At 48.2% G+C, this 15,690-nt stretch overlaps 1 protein-coding gene across 5 annotated transcripts in view; it reads right to left on the bottom strand.

Annotated features, from left to right (window-relative positions):
- SH3KBP1 (SH3 domain containing kinase binding protein 1) overlaps positions 1-15,690 on the bottom strand; it is a 382,888-nt gene that overhangs the window by 53,203 nt on the left and 313,995 nt on the right. For all 5 annotated transcript variants that reach the window (XM_049872882.1, XM_049872883.1, XM_049872879.1 and 2 more), the window contains 2 exons: positions 13,726-13,806; positions 10,733-10,892 (listed from right to left, as the gene is read on the bottom strand). In XM_049872882.1, coding sequence (XP_049728839.1) covers positions 10,733-10,892; positions 13,726-13,806 — 241 coding nt within the window. The remainder of the gene's footprint in view (positions 1-10,732; positions 10,893-13,725; positions 13,807-15,690) is intronic.

Genomic DNA, 15,690 nt, shown 5'->3' with positions numbered 1-15,690 from the left:
CCAACATGGGACTAATAGGCCCTTTTAGCTCCAAGGCTCCCCATGCAGTTGGCAGAGGCTTTGTCAAGTCAGTATCAGTACTTGACTTCTCCGTCTGTCCAGTCCTGCTTCCTTTACTTCCCTTCCATGGGTACTGAATCCTAAACAATATTGTGCATACTAAACTCTGTCTCAGAGTCAGCTTCCTGGAGAACTCCACCAGCGATACTGAACTTAAGGCTCAGTGAGATTAAGTCACTTGCTTACAGGAGGTCATAAAAGCAGTAGAGGGTCTAGGTTTGAACCCATGAAGTCTGCCTCCAAAGCCCAAGCTCTTGACCACTTTTCCAAGCTGCTTCGCTCAGACTCCTGGTCACCCAGACTGGGGTCTGGCCATCAGGGCAGTGAGTCATCGAGGACACCAGGGAGCCAGTGTCACCATGGCTCACTGCTAGTGGATGAATCACCTTCCCTCCCTGAGTGAAAAAAAAGACTACTTATAAACAGAAGTCACACAGCCCATCTGCCCAGAATGGCCTGCTCCTCCCACTGGGACCCAAGACATCAGACCTGCACATGCCCAGGAGGAATCACGCCAGATGGGCATTGTGCATCCCTTGAGAACATGAACTCAGAGGCATAGCTCAATTTAGCCCAAGTTAGGACAGTTAAGCCAAGACAGGCAACCTGGAAAAGGTGTTGAAATGCATGGGAAGCCAAGGCACACACACACACAAAAAGACAAAATTAACAGCAGCACTGACAGCTACAACATAAAACCATCAAGAAGAACCCCCAAACCTGGAGGTGAGTGGGGATTTTGAAGGGAGAAAACAAACCCACTGATTCTTACTGAACAAAAGATTTCACAAGCAGATAATGACTCCTTTTGGTAGTCCCCCCAACTCAAAACAAACAAAAAAGGATGTGTTACTACAATGCAAATATTTGCATTTGAACTGCCTAAAATTTTTTTACAGAGGGGGGAAAAAGCAGGTAAGAAAAGGAAGGGAAAAGAAATAGCAAAGGCCCCTCCAGCAAGCTCAGGAAAGCACTGAAGAAGCACACATGGGACGTCCTCTATTCCTCACCTCATCCCACCCAGAGGCTGTCAACTTCTTGTACGATGGCAGGTGTTAAATGCGAACACCAAAGAGGAAACACACGAGTCACACGGTCCTCTTCTTTCTTCAGCGCTGCACCCTTATTCTACCAACCCCTTCTACTGTAAACCATTGAGCCTTGTTCACCACAGTTGTCCTCGGCCAACCACCTGACTCACAAAGGCACCAAAGGATGCGAGACCGCTACACATGACCACTCCCTCACTGCTCTGCCGGATGTCCACTCAACAGCTCTCAGACTTAGGCTCCACTCAGCACAAGCCCCCATGTGACAGACTGGGGTCTGTCTCCAATGGCAGGAGTTATGTGCCCAAGACCAGGATTACTGAGAGGGCTGATACTGGGATGAGAGCTTCCTGATTCCCTATCTAATCAAAACGAGCACCCACATAACACACGTCTTTCGTTTTCAGAGATTTTGTTTTTCTCAAATAAACAAAGCAAAGCTAGTCCTTCAGAAACATTCTGCACCAGGCTATGGCTGTCCGTGGAAGCAGAATCCTTCCACAAGGAAAGGTCACCAGTAACTCAGCTTCCTTCACTCATCAGCTAGAGGGAGGAAGGAGCCTCCATCCCCTGTCCCAGAAATGGGGACCCAGAGGCCCTGCTGATATCTGTGCAGTCCCTACATACCCACCTGGTGGCCAAACATGTCCCAAGGAGTCACGGGCCCTTTCCAGGCTGCGAGCTTCCCATTTAAACGTGGGGTGAAACGCGAGGCCAGGGGCACAAGAAGCGGGAAGCAGAGTGCTGGCAGCTCTCCCTTCGCACCGCGTCCTTGTTTGGAGGAGCACAAACAAGCCTGGCTATTTATAGTTCATGAAGACACGGTGGAAGGTGATGGGCCACTGCCCACTCTATTCCCCTCCAAATTTCTGTTCTTTGTGCAGACTCTGCAAGTGTGTCTGGAAACAGGCCTCTCTCCAGAGCCCAGCTGGGGTGCAACTAGCCTGCACTTCCCTAAGGCAAAGGAAGATGGCACCTGCAGACCTCATCTCAAAGAGGCCAGGGGGCTTTAAGGAGGCGGGGACCAACTCTTGGGCAATGCTTGGAGGAGGGGGAGCTCATTACTGTGCAACTCGGAGAAAAGTTTGTGAAGTGCCACTTGGAAGACACATACTCAAAGAATTCACCCATGGACAAAGCGTTCCTTGAGCCAGTCAGTACTATGCATACGGGAGGGGTTCGGACTGTCTAGCGTTTCACTGCCTGATTGTGCCCATCAGCAGCAGGAACATCAAGGGGGCTCAGTCGGGCTGGGGCTGAACCCCGCCAGTAGTGTTGAGTCTTGTTGGTTCTTGCTGTAGCAAATCAAATTCATTCGAAGTGTGGATAGAAAGAAGTAAAGAGAGAAGGTTATATGCACAAATAAAATAGGGTCAGCAAATCAATGCAGACCTCCCTAAAACACTACAAGGTATTTTCTCCCTGTCCTCCCAGTCCCCAGCCTTCCCTAGGTCCTGACTCTACCTGGTGATGGCTTCTTCTGGGGGAGGCTGCTCAAGTTCCCACCCCCTGGACACCAGAAGACATGCTGATGGAGGACTGTCCATGTGTCCTCTCTCCCTCAAGGCACCACATCATGACCTGCTCGCCACTGTGTAGGAATCCCTCCTCCAGCAAAGCTACCAATCTCTCAGGGGAGGAAAAGCAGCACATATTTGTTGAGTGTCTCTCAACAAGCTAGGAGCCTTAGGTGTAGCATCTTGTTTAAACTCTCAGCAAGGTAGGCCTCACTTTGTAGATAAGGAAACTCAGTCTCCGGAGGTCACAGGGTGAGTAAGTGGAGCGGTAGAATTTTGACCCCGGTGTGCCTGGCTCCAAAGCCCAAGGAAGCAATGAGCGGACAGGAACCATGTCTGGCTTGATTACCATAGTATATGTACTATCTAGAAGAGGGCCTGCCCAAATGTGGACACTTGATAAATATCTGAAACAAATTAATGACTCCCACAATACACACACGCACACACACAACACACACACACACACACACACACACACACACACAGACGCCCTCTCTCACCAGTCAATCCATACCTAGCAACCATTCTCCATCTTTTTTCTATAGCTAAGTTTCTCAAAAGGAAGTCTACACATGCTTTGGCTGCCTGCCCATTCCCTCTTCAACTCACCCAAATCTGTCTCTTGCCCTCAACCGTTCCACAGGAACTGCGCGACAAGGGTCACCAACGGCCAACAAATGACCAAATCCTGTGGGTCCCCTTTAGCCTCCCCAGCTCTGTTTGACTGTGGTTCTCAAAGTGGGGGACCCTGACTAGCAGCGGCAGCACTGGGCGCTTGTTATAAACGCAAATTCTCAGGCCTTAACTCTGACCTAGACGGCCTGGGTGGTGCAAAAGGTTAACGTACTTGGCTGCTAACTGAAAGGTCGGAGGTTCAAGTCTACCCAGAGGCACCCTGGAAGAAAGGCCTGGCAATCTACTATTGAAAAATCAGCCACTGAAAACACAGCTTTACTCTGGCACACAAGGGATCACCATGAGTCAGAGTCGTCTTTAAAGGCCACCGGTTTTAACCCAGGCCTGCTGAATCAGAAACTTGGGCTGGTTGGGGGCGGGGGAGGCAGTGAACTGTGTTTTATCCAGCCCTCCAGGGGATGTGTGGGCAGCTCAAGTATGAGAACCCCTGCTCTACAGTTGCTCCACACTCCCCTTCTTCTAGTTACCATGACAGCACACTCCTACCCTTGTCCATGACTCCTAGTCCTTCATCCATCCTGTGAATAATGATTTTCCTCACACTTGTCTCTACTCCCTCCTCTTCTTCTCCATAACCTGAGTGATTACATCTATCCCATGCTTGTAACTACCACCTATGAGCCAATGACACCCGCCTCTATAATTCTGCCACCAAGACCTCTGTTATGGATTGAACTGTGTCCCCCCAAAATATGTGCTGTAAATCCTAGCCTCTATGCCTGTGGTTATAATCCCATTTGAGAATGGGTTGTCTTTGTTATGTTAATAAAGCAGGATTAGTACGGGGTGTATCTAGAGTCAATCTCTTTTGAGATATAAAAGAAATTAAACCCAAGCTAGCAGGCAGAGAAGGAGAAAGAGAGATGCCACGCCACATGAAGATCGCTCAGGAGCAGAAGAGATAAGGACTTTCCTCCAGAGCTGACAGAGACAGAAAGCCTTCCTCTAGAGCTGGTACCCTGAATTTGGGCTTCTAGCCTCCTAAACTGTGAGAAAATAAACGTTTGTTAAAGCCACGCACTTGTGGTATTTTTGTTATAACAGCACTAGGTAACTAAGACAATCTCTCTCCTGAATTCTACTAAGAAATGTCTTTGTCCTAACTTGTAGGAAAGAAGGGAAACACTCAGAAATCACACCAGGCAGCACTGGGACTCTCTGAAAAGAAATTTAGAACAGCAAACCGATGGCCCAATCACCCAACTGCACATCTCACCTGCTAACTGGGGGAACGCTTAGCACTCGCGAGCTAGCTTTCTTGACTTCTTTTTTGATTAACTGATTGATTAGTTTATACTAATAAGAGCAGAGAGGTCTTTTTTAGTCTTTTTTTGGTGGGCATGGTGACAATACACCTCACAGGGTGATCAACACCTGGCAGCTTATTTCCTGCTAAGTTGTAACCCCAGGGGCTTAAGCAGCCAGGATGCCTCTGCAAAGCTGAAGGAAGAAAAAGATTAACTTCCACGTGGCTAAGTTGGTCTCCAGAGAAACATCTGCCCTTCCCTAGAGCACTGAGTTGATGTTTGGCATGTAAGTGTTCACTTAATTTTTGCCTCAAGCTAAAATGTCTCTGAGTTCATCAGTCATCTATCTCCCCAGGTTTTTCTGGTATCCAGGGCTCCATCATCATTACAAGTAAAGCCTTCGCAGCTCCACCAGGCCCCCAGAAGGGATTCTGGGCTCCAGCTCTCTCCTCGGGAAAGGTACCTGCTGTGTTCAGCATTTAACGTATGAGGCCATTTTCCAAGTGGCAGGGGTTTGGGACATCACTGGGGCCTCCTGTCACATCCCTGTGTCCACTACCCAATTCTTCATCTTGTCAGTGAGATTTCTCCCCCGACACATGCTTCCACATCAGAAGTCAATGGAAAGTGCCCTCTGGAATGCCTGAGCCATGGCAACCAAGTCCCCCATATCTAGACCTCCTCACTGAATGGCCCGCCACCACCCTGGTACTTCCTGCCACCAGCCAGAGTAAAGGCTGCTAATTCTGCTCTGCCTGATGCAGGATGGAGCCAGTGGCTCCACCAGCAGTTCCGTTCGTTGCAAGTTGAAGGTCATACACTCCCACCACCTTCAAAAGCCCCTTCCTCCTCTGAGGCTCATGTCACCTGCTATGGCACTGTTGAACCCTTCTTCTGCCTGTCATCAACTCCCAGAATGCACCGGCATCCATCTGGGAGGACACTGGCTCCTAGTGCATTGGCCTCCCTGACTTCAGGACTACCATCTTTCTGAGCCTTTGATGGCCATGTGGGCCATCCAGCCCCAACGCCGGCCCCGCCTTCCTCCTCCTCCTGACCCCTTCAGGCCCTATGACTTTCATTCATCCTCAGTCAGTCACACTCATGAGGCCACCCCTGTGGGCGACTCCACCTCTGAGATGATAAGCACCAATCTTCCCTTTCTGACCACTATCGCCATCCTTCCAGCCATCAACTTCTCTCACTCCTGCTCCCACAAAATCCTTAGTCACCTCTCCTTCCATCTTCTAGTTTCACATCATTCCCCTCTGTCCCAGATGCCCCGCCTATGGCTGAGGCCCCAGATCCCAGCACCTCATGTCCCCGCTGGCAGTCACCTGCCCTCTCTACCTGGAGAGCCCAGGGCCCACTGTGCTCTGCGCTGCATTGGACAGTGGGTCAAGCTCCCTCCCTCCTTGGAGCGGTGGCTCTGCCTCAGCCTCCCCACGCTTTTGGAAGAAAACAGAAAAACATTACGATATAGGGTGCCTGTGTCCGGGAAGATTAACAAACCTGTCCTGGCCAACTCAGCCTGCTTCTACCTCTTTAATTATTGGGTTTACTTTCTTTTCAGAGCACACACCTGCTCTCACCCTTCAGGTTTCTGCTGGCTGTGACTGGCTGCAGGCAATAATCAGAGTTCAGGGAAAAGGCTTCTCACCAGCATTTCCTTGGACCCTCCTTTTTTGGACCCTTCTCCCAAGTCTCAGGATCTCTTCTCACGGAGGTTTCTGAACCCATTTTTATTAAACTGATAACATACATTATTAAACATATAACATCATATATATACACAAAAAGCTTAGACACACGTAGTTATTTGAATATATATTTATGTTCAAATATCAAAACAAATAAGCAAGCTTTATACTTTGAACCTCCCTTTTCCCAAGTGCAAAAAGAGGGTTAGATGGGATACTCTCGGCACCACAGCCATGGGAGTTATGTGCTGGGCTGGACAAGGGCAGCAAGCCCCGGGTTTGCACACTATGAAATCAGAACCGAGGCGTCCACAAGGTGCACGCTTTAAAACAAGGGAGGCACTTATGCTCTAGGAGAGTCTCCTATTATCATTCAAGTTTTAAATCAACCGTGGTATTAAAATTATTTAAAAAGTTTTTTCTCCCTGTTAAAATTGCATCTTAACTTACTTTCCAGAAACTAGAAGAACATTTTTTAAATGGCTAAATAGATTAACGTCCGAGAAGAGGTCCATCACAGTGCAGGCCTTAACTCGGCCCTAGGGGGCAGTGTAGAACTGCCCCGTAGGGTTTCCAAGGCCGTAGTCTTGATGGAAGCAGACTGTCACATCTTTCTCCTGCGGAGCGGCTGGCGGGTTCGAACCACCTGCCTTCTGGTTAGCAGCCCACTGCTTAATCACTGTGCCACTAGGGCTTCTTTTTCTCCTGTTTAGAATTCCTGAAAACTGAACTGGAACCATGGAGCCCCCCCACTCCCATTACTAATATCCAGAACAGCGCCTTGCACACAGCAGTCCCTTGATAAGTGAATGTATCTAAAAATGACTCTAAGCTCTTCCTAAAATTACGCATTCCTTTTTTCTAAAAGATGCTAGCTCCTGTTTAAATGGAAAGAAATCGATCTCTTCTGGAAGTCACAGTTGGCAACGAGCTTTCTGGCTGGTGAGAGTAAGCTTGAGCCCAGACAACGCAGCTGGTGCTGCAATGCCTAGTTCCAAAAAGAATGGCAAACAACAGCTGGGTGTCCATTTGTGCAACTGTCTGTCTGTTCATCCGTCTGTCCACCCATCCATCAGGACAATCCTGGCAATGATTTGGGTTCACACAGCATACAATTCCCTTTCTCTGGAGAACCACTGATATAAAATTATTTGAATTAAGTGAATATTTCTACCTCAACTAATTAGGCACAACAAAACAAGCTCATAAACCAATGTACGGGTTGGTCAACGTATCTGCTTAGCAAAAACATGAAATGTGTTAAGTATTAAGAAATAATAAGCCTTTCTTTGATTCTGTACAAAAAATATTCTTTTATGTTGAAATCCAGGTTGCCTAGAATGTAAGACACACAAGCTGAAGAGCTGGTACAGAGGCTGGGAAGGACAGGAGGAGAAGCAACAGTGACCAAACTGTAAGCCCTGGCACCCCCTGCCCCCAGTTTTATGAACCACGGCACTCAACAAGTGTTTGTCAAATGAGCAACACCCATACGCTCCACGCCGGGAGGCGTGGAGATGACAAAACATACTCTTGATCTGCTCTCAATCTGGTAAAGGAGCCTGAGGGTGGGAGCATCCCAGCAACACGGCATGGGGCGCAGGACCAGGCTAAACATGGGGCCGGGCATTTGAGGGGTGCATAATCACCTGGCTCTGGGGGGGTGGCGAGGGCAGGCTCCCAGAGGAGGACCCGCTAGCTGGACTTTCAAGTCAGGGAGGAGTCACAAGTACACGAGAGGTGGCAGGGAGGAGAGGGGCACGTCACGAACTCGGCAGCATCTAGAACAGTGGTTCTCACTGTGTGGACATGGACCAGCAGCAGCAGCAGCATCACCTGAGCGCCTGTTAGAGATGGAAATTCCCAGGCCTACCGAGCCAGAAACTCCAGGGGTAGGGCCAGAAATGTGTCTAGCAAGTTCTCCGGGTGATTCTGATTCAGACGCAAGCTTGGGAACAGCTGAGTCAGAGCTTCCCTCCTCTTCCCCCAGCAAACCACTGCCTTGGAGGGTTGGATGGGGGGCGTCCCCTCTCCCAGGCTGTTCAGATGACACATGCAATGCTGGGAACAGTTCTGTTTCCCATTGGCTTCCATACAGATACCCTCACGCATCCTCCTCAGTGACCTTCTAACTTACAAGTGGACGTTGCAAAGGCTGCAGGCTGAGGGGAGCTAAGCAGAGGTGGGAGAGAAGTAGGCCTCTGAGAGCCCAGTATTTAGGATGTGCCTCCCCCATGTTCACAGATCTAATCAGCGGCTCGCAAAGTCTGCACCTAGCAGATACTGAGAGGTTTGAGAACAACCCTAGGAGCCAAGGAAGCAGGTGGAATTTCATCAGGTCATTAGAGAGAGCTGCAGGAGTATTTTGGAAATTGTTACTGACTCCGTGGAAACGTCTGTAGTCCCTGGAAGACTAAGAGCACTTGGCCGAGCACGACTTCTGATTTCCTTTCACCAGCCATGAAGTGACGTGTAACCTTTGTTACTCCAAAGCTTCTCACTGTTTGTGCAGCTCACATTATTTCCAGAAGCACTGAGGCTTACATGGCCTTTCTCTTCTGAAGTGTTTGCTTCTAGGCCGACCATGCCACTGAAGTGGCCCTTGCTAAGGTCAGCAGGGCTGTCAAGCTGCATGTCACACGCCTGTGCAAACAGCCCCTGCTATCAGTCAGTGGCAGAGAGCATGCCACGTAGGGGTCTGACAAACTCAGCAGTGGCCCTAGTCTCATCAGTTTCCCCAGGGGCCATTTACGCAGGCAGTGGTTTGAATGGACCTTGGTGGGCCACCTAAGAATAGTACAGGTGAGCCAGCTGCTCCTCAAATGGGCTCCTGTGCCTGAGAGAAGTACAGCTGTGCGCTCGCTGGGTGGCTGGTCTCACACACGGGAACGTGTACACCATGGCCAGGTGAAATTCTGACATCTCTCAATCACTCATGTCACCACCTGCCTTGATACGTGAGCATGGGTGTTTTTTGTTGTTGTTAAAAGCAAATAAGCTACAGGAACCACCCCCAAAGACAACTCATCAGGCATGAAAAGGACTGGTCAGTGGGGGGGAGAGAGATGCTGATGAAGAGTGAGCTAATTAAATCAGGTGGACACTGGAGAGTGTGTTGGCAACTCTTGACTGGAGAGGGGATGGGAAGATAGAGAGAGAGGGAAGATGGCAAAATTGGCACGAAACGAGAGACTGTAAGGGCTGACTCCACAGGGCGAGAGCAAGTGGGAGAAGGGAGTAAGATGTATGTAAACCTACATGTGACAGACTGATTGGAATTGTAAATGTTCACTTGAAGCTTAATAAAAATTAATTATAAAAAAAAAGCAAATAAGCTATTCCTGTCTTATTGCAGTATGCCCAGTTTTATAGGACAGACTAAAAATGACAATGAAAATAACACTGGTTTACAGGCATGGTGCTAAGTACTTTGGGAATGATCTCCTTCCTTCCTTCCTCTGTAGGTGCATTCCATTACCATCCTCGGTTTATAGATGGAAACAGTGAGGAGAAGACGGGCAGTGACTGGCCAAGACTCCCACTCCTACGATGAGATGGGGTGAGATGCAAGCCCAGAAGGCTGTCTGTCAGAGTGCACTGAAGCCCCACACAACTCTCACCGTGCAAGCTTAGCTCATAAGAAAAAAGAAATGGAGGGCATCAATTGCATGCTGCGAGGTACATGTAAATACCTCCAGGTTAACTGACTTGATCTGGTGTTTTATACCAACACATGTAACCTATACGTAACAGTAGAAAGTTCTCACAATGAACTTCTGGTGAGAATTCAAATAAGGTCCTTGCTATGTGGTGGTCATATTAGTTCTGGAATGTACAATATCCTACTGTAACTTCGTGTTACTAAACCAAATGGCCAGCCGGCCATTTAACAATACCAATTTTGCCAGGCAAATCTCAGAACATGTGCCTGAACAAAGCACGTCTCCTGCCTTGGAGGGTTTCATAGTTTAGAGACTCAGTGCCAGCTGCTGAGTTCCACAATAGGGCCATGTGGTAATGAGCACAACGGGCATAGCAGATGGGCCAGGGGTGTGAAAGGAGGCACAACAGGACAGGGAGCAGGTTCCCTAATGTCACTGAGTGAGTGTGAGGTGCACACCAGAGGTCAGTAGGGCACCTAGGTGGGCAAGTACGAGCATGCCGCCACATTTCCGGTCAGAACAGCTGGCTTGGCTCTAATGAAGCTAAGTCCCTGTGTGGGGGCAGGGCCTAGATGCTGGGGGCAGATCCTCATCCACTAACCCTATAACCCACACGGCACCTCCTAACCTTGGGGTCACTTCTGCCCAAATGCAGGGACAACGACAGAAGTGGCCAGAGTCTGGGACAACTTGGCTAGAGGGCATAGAAGAAAGCTTTATCCCCCACCTCCCTCCGTCTTCCCTTTCTGTGTTCCGTGGCTGCCCCACCCACCCCCAGAAGCCAGCATGAAGCAGTACCTGGTGTGGGTCAGAGGACCCACTGGTCGTTCTGGCCTTCTTGGGGGCATCGCGCCAGGTCTGTTGACAGAATTGGTCTTAGGTGGCCGAGGCTTTTTTGGCGGTATGGCAGGAACGGAGGGTTTCTGTAAATCCAGTTTTGGCTCTCTGTCTGGTCTTTCTTTAAATCATTGTTTAAAAAGACCATAAAGAAAACAGATAGACCCAGTATAAGCGACAGAACTCAGGTACAAATTGTTTCCTGCTTTAAAAAAAAAAATCCCGGCTGACATTTGTGAAAATAAGGGGGAAGAAGAGGAGCATCATTTCTCCTTTGCCATGCTAGAAAAAGGCCCACGGAGCAGCAGCTCACTGCCCCCTTCTTCTGCTCCTTTGTTCATACTGATCCCTCCATCTAGAATGTCCTTCCAGCCACTGCCTATGCTCAGCAAACTCCTACTCATCCTTCAACTCATGGCTGAAATGCAACAACAGATTCTTCTCAACAGCTGGGCCTGCTTCCAAAGGCAGACTTATTTACTTCTTGACCCAAGGACCTAAGGGCAACCCTTCACGAACAGGCTCTGCCTGGACCACACTACCTCCCGGGTGTTCGCATGCTTGGCACAGCCTGCTTGGCTGTAAGCCCCCGATGGCAGGGCCCACATCTGGCCATCTCTCTGAAACCCTGCACAGTGCCCAGCACACAGCAGGGGCTAGGTAAATGTCTGATGGGTTTGGCAAAGGGCCCCCAGGACCTGCTGGGTGTGGGGAGGAAAGAGGCCTGGAACCTCTCAGGTCAGCATGTGGAAAGGGCCATGAGCCAATCCAGGGGGAAGAGTTTCAGGGAACAATGGTTAGTTCTGGATTCTTTTTGTGCAGTTTGAACTTGGAAGGTAAACTGGGTTGCACAGGTATTTTCTTTCCAAGGCGTTTTGGCATCAGAGCTATGAGAATGAAGTTGAAGCCAGATGTGGTAGCAAAGTTGTGCAGTACTCAGTGACAGCTTCATGTTTTCTGTCCTCAGCTAGCCTTGTCCTGTGCATGGCCTAAAAGCATATACCCACGTTCTTCGTTCTAAAGACGGAACTTCAGAGAGGTGCCAACTAGAGAACAGCTAGGGAACTTAGGTTTGCTTGTAAGGTGCTACTCTGAACGTTTTACCTGCAACCCCAAACTTATGCTGTTTGGGTCCCCAGGCCAAGGGGCAAAAGCTTTAAACAGCCTATCAGGTATATCACAGATATCACTGTGCTCATCCCCACAGCATTTCTGTGGGTAAATATTCTCCAACCAGGAATGCTGGGAACTCACACACTGGTACATGAGCACCAACTGAGGAAGGGCTTGTCTGGAATGCAAAGGACGGGAGATTTTTCTTGCGGGGCAGTGGGACAGGGACCAGAGCACCAGTGGCCTACAGAATGAATGGGAGAGGGGGCTTGGCCTGGCCAAATTGTGAGGAGAAGGCTGGTTTCCTGGCCAGGGCTCCTGCCTTCCACTGTGGCATAGAGCAAGGGATCATGGGACCAGTGGTGTGTGGCCACATGGCCATCCAACTGGGGCAATTGTTCCTACATAAGTCGGGTCCATGTTAGACACTGTGGATCAGAGGCAAGAATGTCCTCACCATGGAGCCTGGCTATGACAAAGAAACTAGCCACATGTCCTCCATGAAGATAGGGGACAGCGTTTGGATATTTCATAGCACATACTTCTACTGAAGACGTATTCACATGGTATACATTCACTGGCTATCTTTTCATTGTGTCTGTTACACAGACCTGGGCTTCACAGTGAGGTTTCTACAACTCAAGTTTTAACTGTTCGCTGTGAGAGAAAGAGGTATAACTTCTTAAGAGATTGCAATGTTAGCAAAACTTCGGGCAGGTTGATATATTAAATTTCACAATAAAATTTCATGAGGCCACCAGGGAACACCTCCAAATAATTATATTCATTAATTTAGCATTGCTCTTGCGGCTGAAACATAACTGCTTTTTAAAATGGAAATTGCTATGCCCCCTGTTCCTAACAATAACATAGCACTTTTCTCATAAAATGTATGACCAATTAAATCTTAGACACGTAAGGAAAAAAGCCTTCCACAGCCTGCAGGTTCCTTTGGGAGAGACACTCAGAACAGTAGGAGTCAGGCACACTGGCAAAACTGTGTAACCAATGAGGCAAGTTAAGCTACTTCCCTGCAAATGACATTTCTGACCACCTTCAGGAGACCTTGGGTGGCTCAAATGGTTAAGAGCTTGGCCACTAATGGAAAGGCTAGCAGTTGAATCCACTCCCTTAGAGGTGCCTTGGAAGGAAGGCCTGGTGATCTATTTCTAAAAGGGCACAGCCCTGAAAACTCTATGGGGCAGTTCTACTCTGACACATAGGGTTGCCATGAATCAGAATCAACACAAGAGTAACTTTTGTTTTGTTTTTCAGGAGACTCTGGGCTCTGAACTGGTTTTCCTAGTTCTGCCAAGTGTCTCCTGCCCCAACATTTTTGACCAAGGACACGTGTCTATAACACGGTCAGCAGGGACTGAGGAATAGAGCTATCATTTGTATGAATGGGAGCTTAAGCCATGTCCATCCTTCAACAGTTAATGGGCACCCTGGGGTACTAGGCATTAGGGGGAAGGCCCGTCTGGCTATAACATGGGGAAGACACGTCTGGGCCCTCAAGGAACTTCCGGTCATCATCATGACTTCAGGATGCTGCTGGTGCGGGTGGGGTGGTGATGGCAGAGGCATCGCTGAAGAGCCCCAATATGCAACGTTGCTAAGTTGGTTGTTTTTCATTTGATGAGAAATTTTGACCCAAAGAAGTGCCGTATAACCTTCTCTTATTTCCTTAGAAATGGGATGTTTAAAAGTAACCAAAACCGAGCCATAATCCACCATATTCTAAAGAAAAAGCAAATTCTGTGGGTAATCAGGATGCCCCTGTGACAGACGGCTTTGCCTACTGCTGCTCTGGAAGCACCGGGGAAGAATTGATCTCATACCTTTTTCTTCTGTTCTGTTTGGAAGCGTTTCTGGTCTTTCAGGAGGTATCTTTTTAATTTCATGTTTCCTCTCAGTGGTACCTAGAGGGGAAAGGATAATAGTGATCAGAAAATGTTTTCTTTATTTGTTTACTTGGCACACCAGCAGTTAAATATTTATCAGGTACAACAAAGTCAAGAGATTTTTTTTTTTTTTCCTGAGCTGGGTGCTGGTGTTATCTGGCAAACAGGAGCTGCTCAGAAACACAGCAGAAATCTTTTCTGGCCTATGTCTTTAAGTTGGCCTGCCTATGCTTCCTTAATTTACAAGAAAAGCACTAATATCTTTGATATTTAAGCTTGACTTCTCTAGGCATCAACACAGTCACACAGAAAATCACTGGGGGGAATGTGTATAAATAAACAAGTCAATCATCAAAATGTACAAATAACGAGTCACTGGATATCATGCTGTACAAATAAAAAGGAATTTCACAGGGACCTGGACTCCATTTTGTAGTGGTTTTAAAATATGGCCTCCAACCGTCTGGTAAGCAACCAGCTGCTGTGGAGTCGATTCTGACTCATGGCTACCCCATGGATGTTGGAGTAGAACTGTGCTCCACAGGGTTTTCGACGGTTGATTTTTCACAAGAAGGTTGCTAGGCCTTTCTTCTAAGGTGCCTCTGGGTGGACTCGAACCTCCAACTGAGTATGTTAACCACACGAACCACCCAGGAACTCCAGTTGTTTGATATCCCTCCCATTAAGAGGTGAGGTCTATAACCCCTTGCCTGGAAGGTGGGTGGGCTTGTGACTGCCTCAACCAAAGTGATACCATGTGATTTCATAAAAGGCCATGTCACTTACGCTGGAATACCGAACTGACATGTAAGAAGCTCAGCTACCTTGAGGCTGCCATGCTGGAGAGGCCCCGTGGAGGCATCCCAGCCAACAGCCCCAGCTGAGCCCAGTCCTCAGCTGTCTGTACCGTGCGGTGCCAGGCACGTGAGCAAAGAAGTGGCTCCTCCAGCCTCAGCTGATCCAGCATTCCCAGCTGAGGTCCCATCCTCGTGGAGCAGAGCCAAGCCGTCCTGGTTGGGCTCCGTTCAAATTCATGACCCACGGAACCCGTGAGCTTTTGGTTGTTGCTTTATGCCACTACATTATGCAGCAAGAGTAACCGGAACGGAACACGTTTTTAAGTTGAAGAATGTGCAGAGAAGATACGCTGGTTCTCTCAAAGTCCTTCCTGTCTGTAACTGTGTCCCTCAAGTATTACATTTTCCAAATGTGCCAATTAGCATTTCATCTTTACCCAGGTGGATGGCAGCTGCTCCCTCGCTTGGGGCCCTCATCAGTGCCAGAAGCCTCAGGGATGTAAAAGCAGTTGGAAAATAGTTAAAGCACCAAACAAATCCAAAACATTGCTGTTATGTATGCATTTGGTTAAGTGCTTGGCAAACTCTTTACACGACCAGCCCCAGAGATGGGCGCTTGGAACACACACTTCACCTAAATCTTCTTAACGACTCAGTACAATTAAACTCTGTATTGGAGTTTTGTTATCAATTCCACATCTGTTGTGGGTTTTTTTTTTAATCAAATAATTGAAAATAATAAAAGTTGATGATGAGGAAAATATGAATATCTACCTCTCGTTACCAAGCAGTTTCCAAGATTCTTCTGCAGGATAGATGAGCGGTAGAAATAATCTAGGAAGATTAGATGCCATCTTGCTTTGCCCCACCCACAGAGACCCATCATAAACTCGGGTAAAATTATTTGAAAAGGGTAAGAGTTTTGCCTACTATGATACAATCTAGACTCCTAATGACAATGAAGACATTCAGTATGATACCCAGAGATACAGCAGGAACTGACAATCCTAATATCAGGAAGACTCCAATCCAAGTTACACTCTAGGCTACTTGAGCCTTGGACCACTAGACCCATTTCCTTGGTCTCTTATGGGTTATTAAGACC

This window comes from Elephas maximus, chromosome X (assembly GCF_024166365.1).
Source record: "Elephas maximus indicus isolate mEleMax1 chromosome X, mEleMax1 primary haplotype, whole genome shotgun sequence".
Lineage (NCBI taxonomy): Eukaryota > Metazoa > Chordata > Mammalia > Proboscidea > Elephantidae > Elephas > Elephas maximus.
Note: the sequence above shows the minus strand (reverse complement) of the source record. Positions and strands in the feature narration are given on the sequence as shown.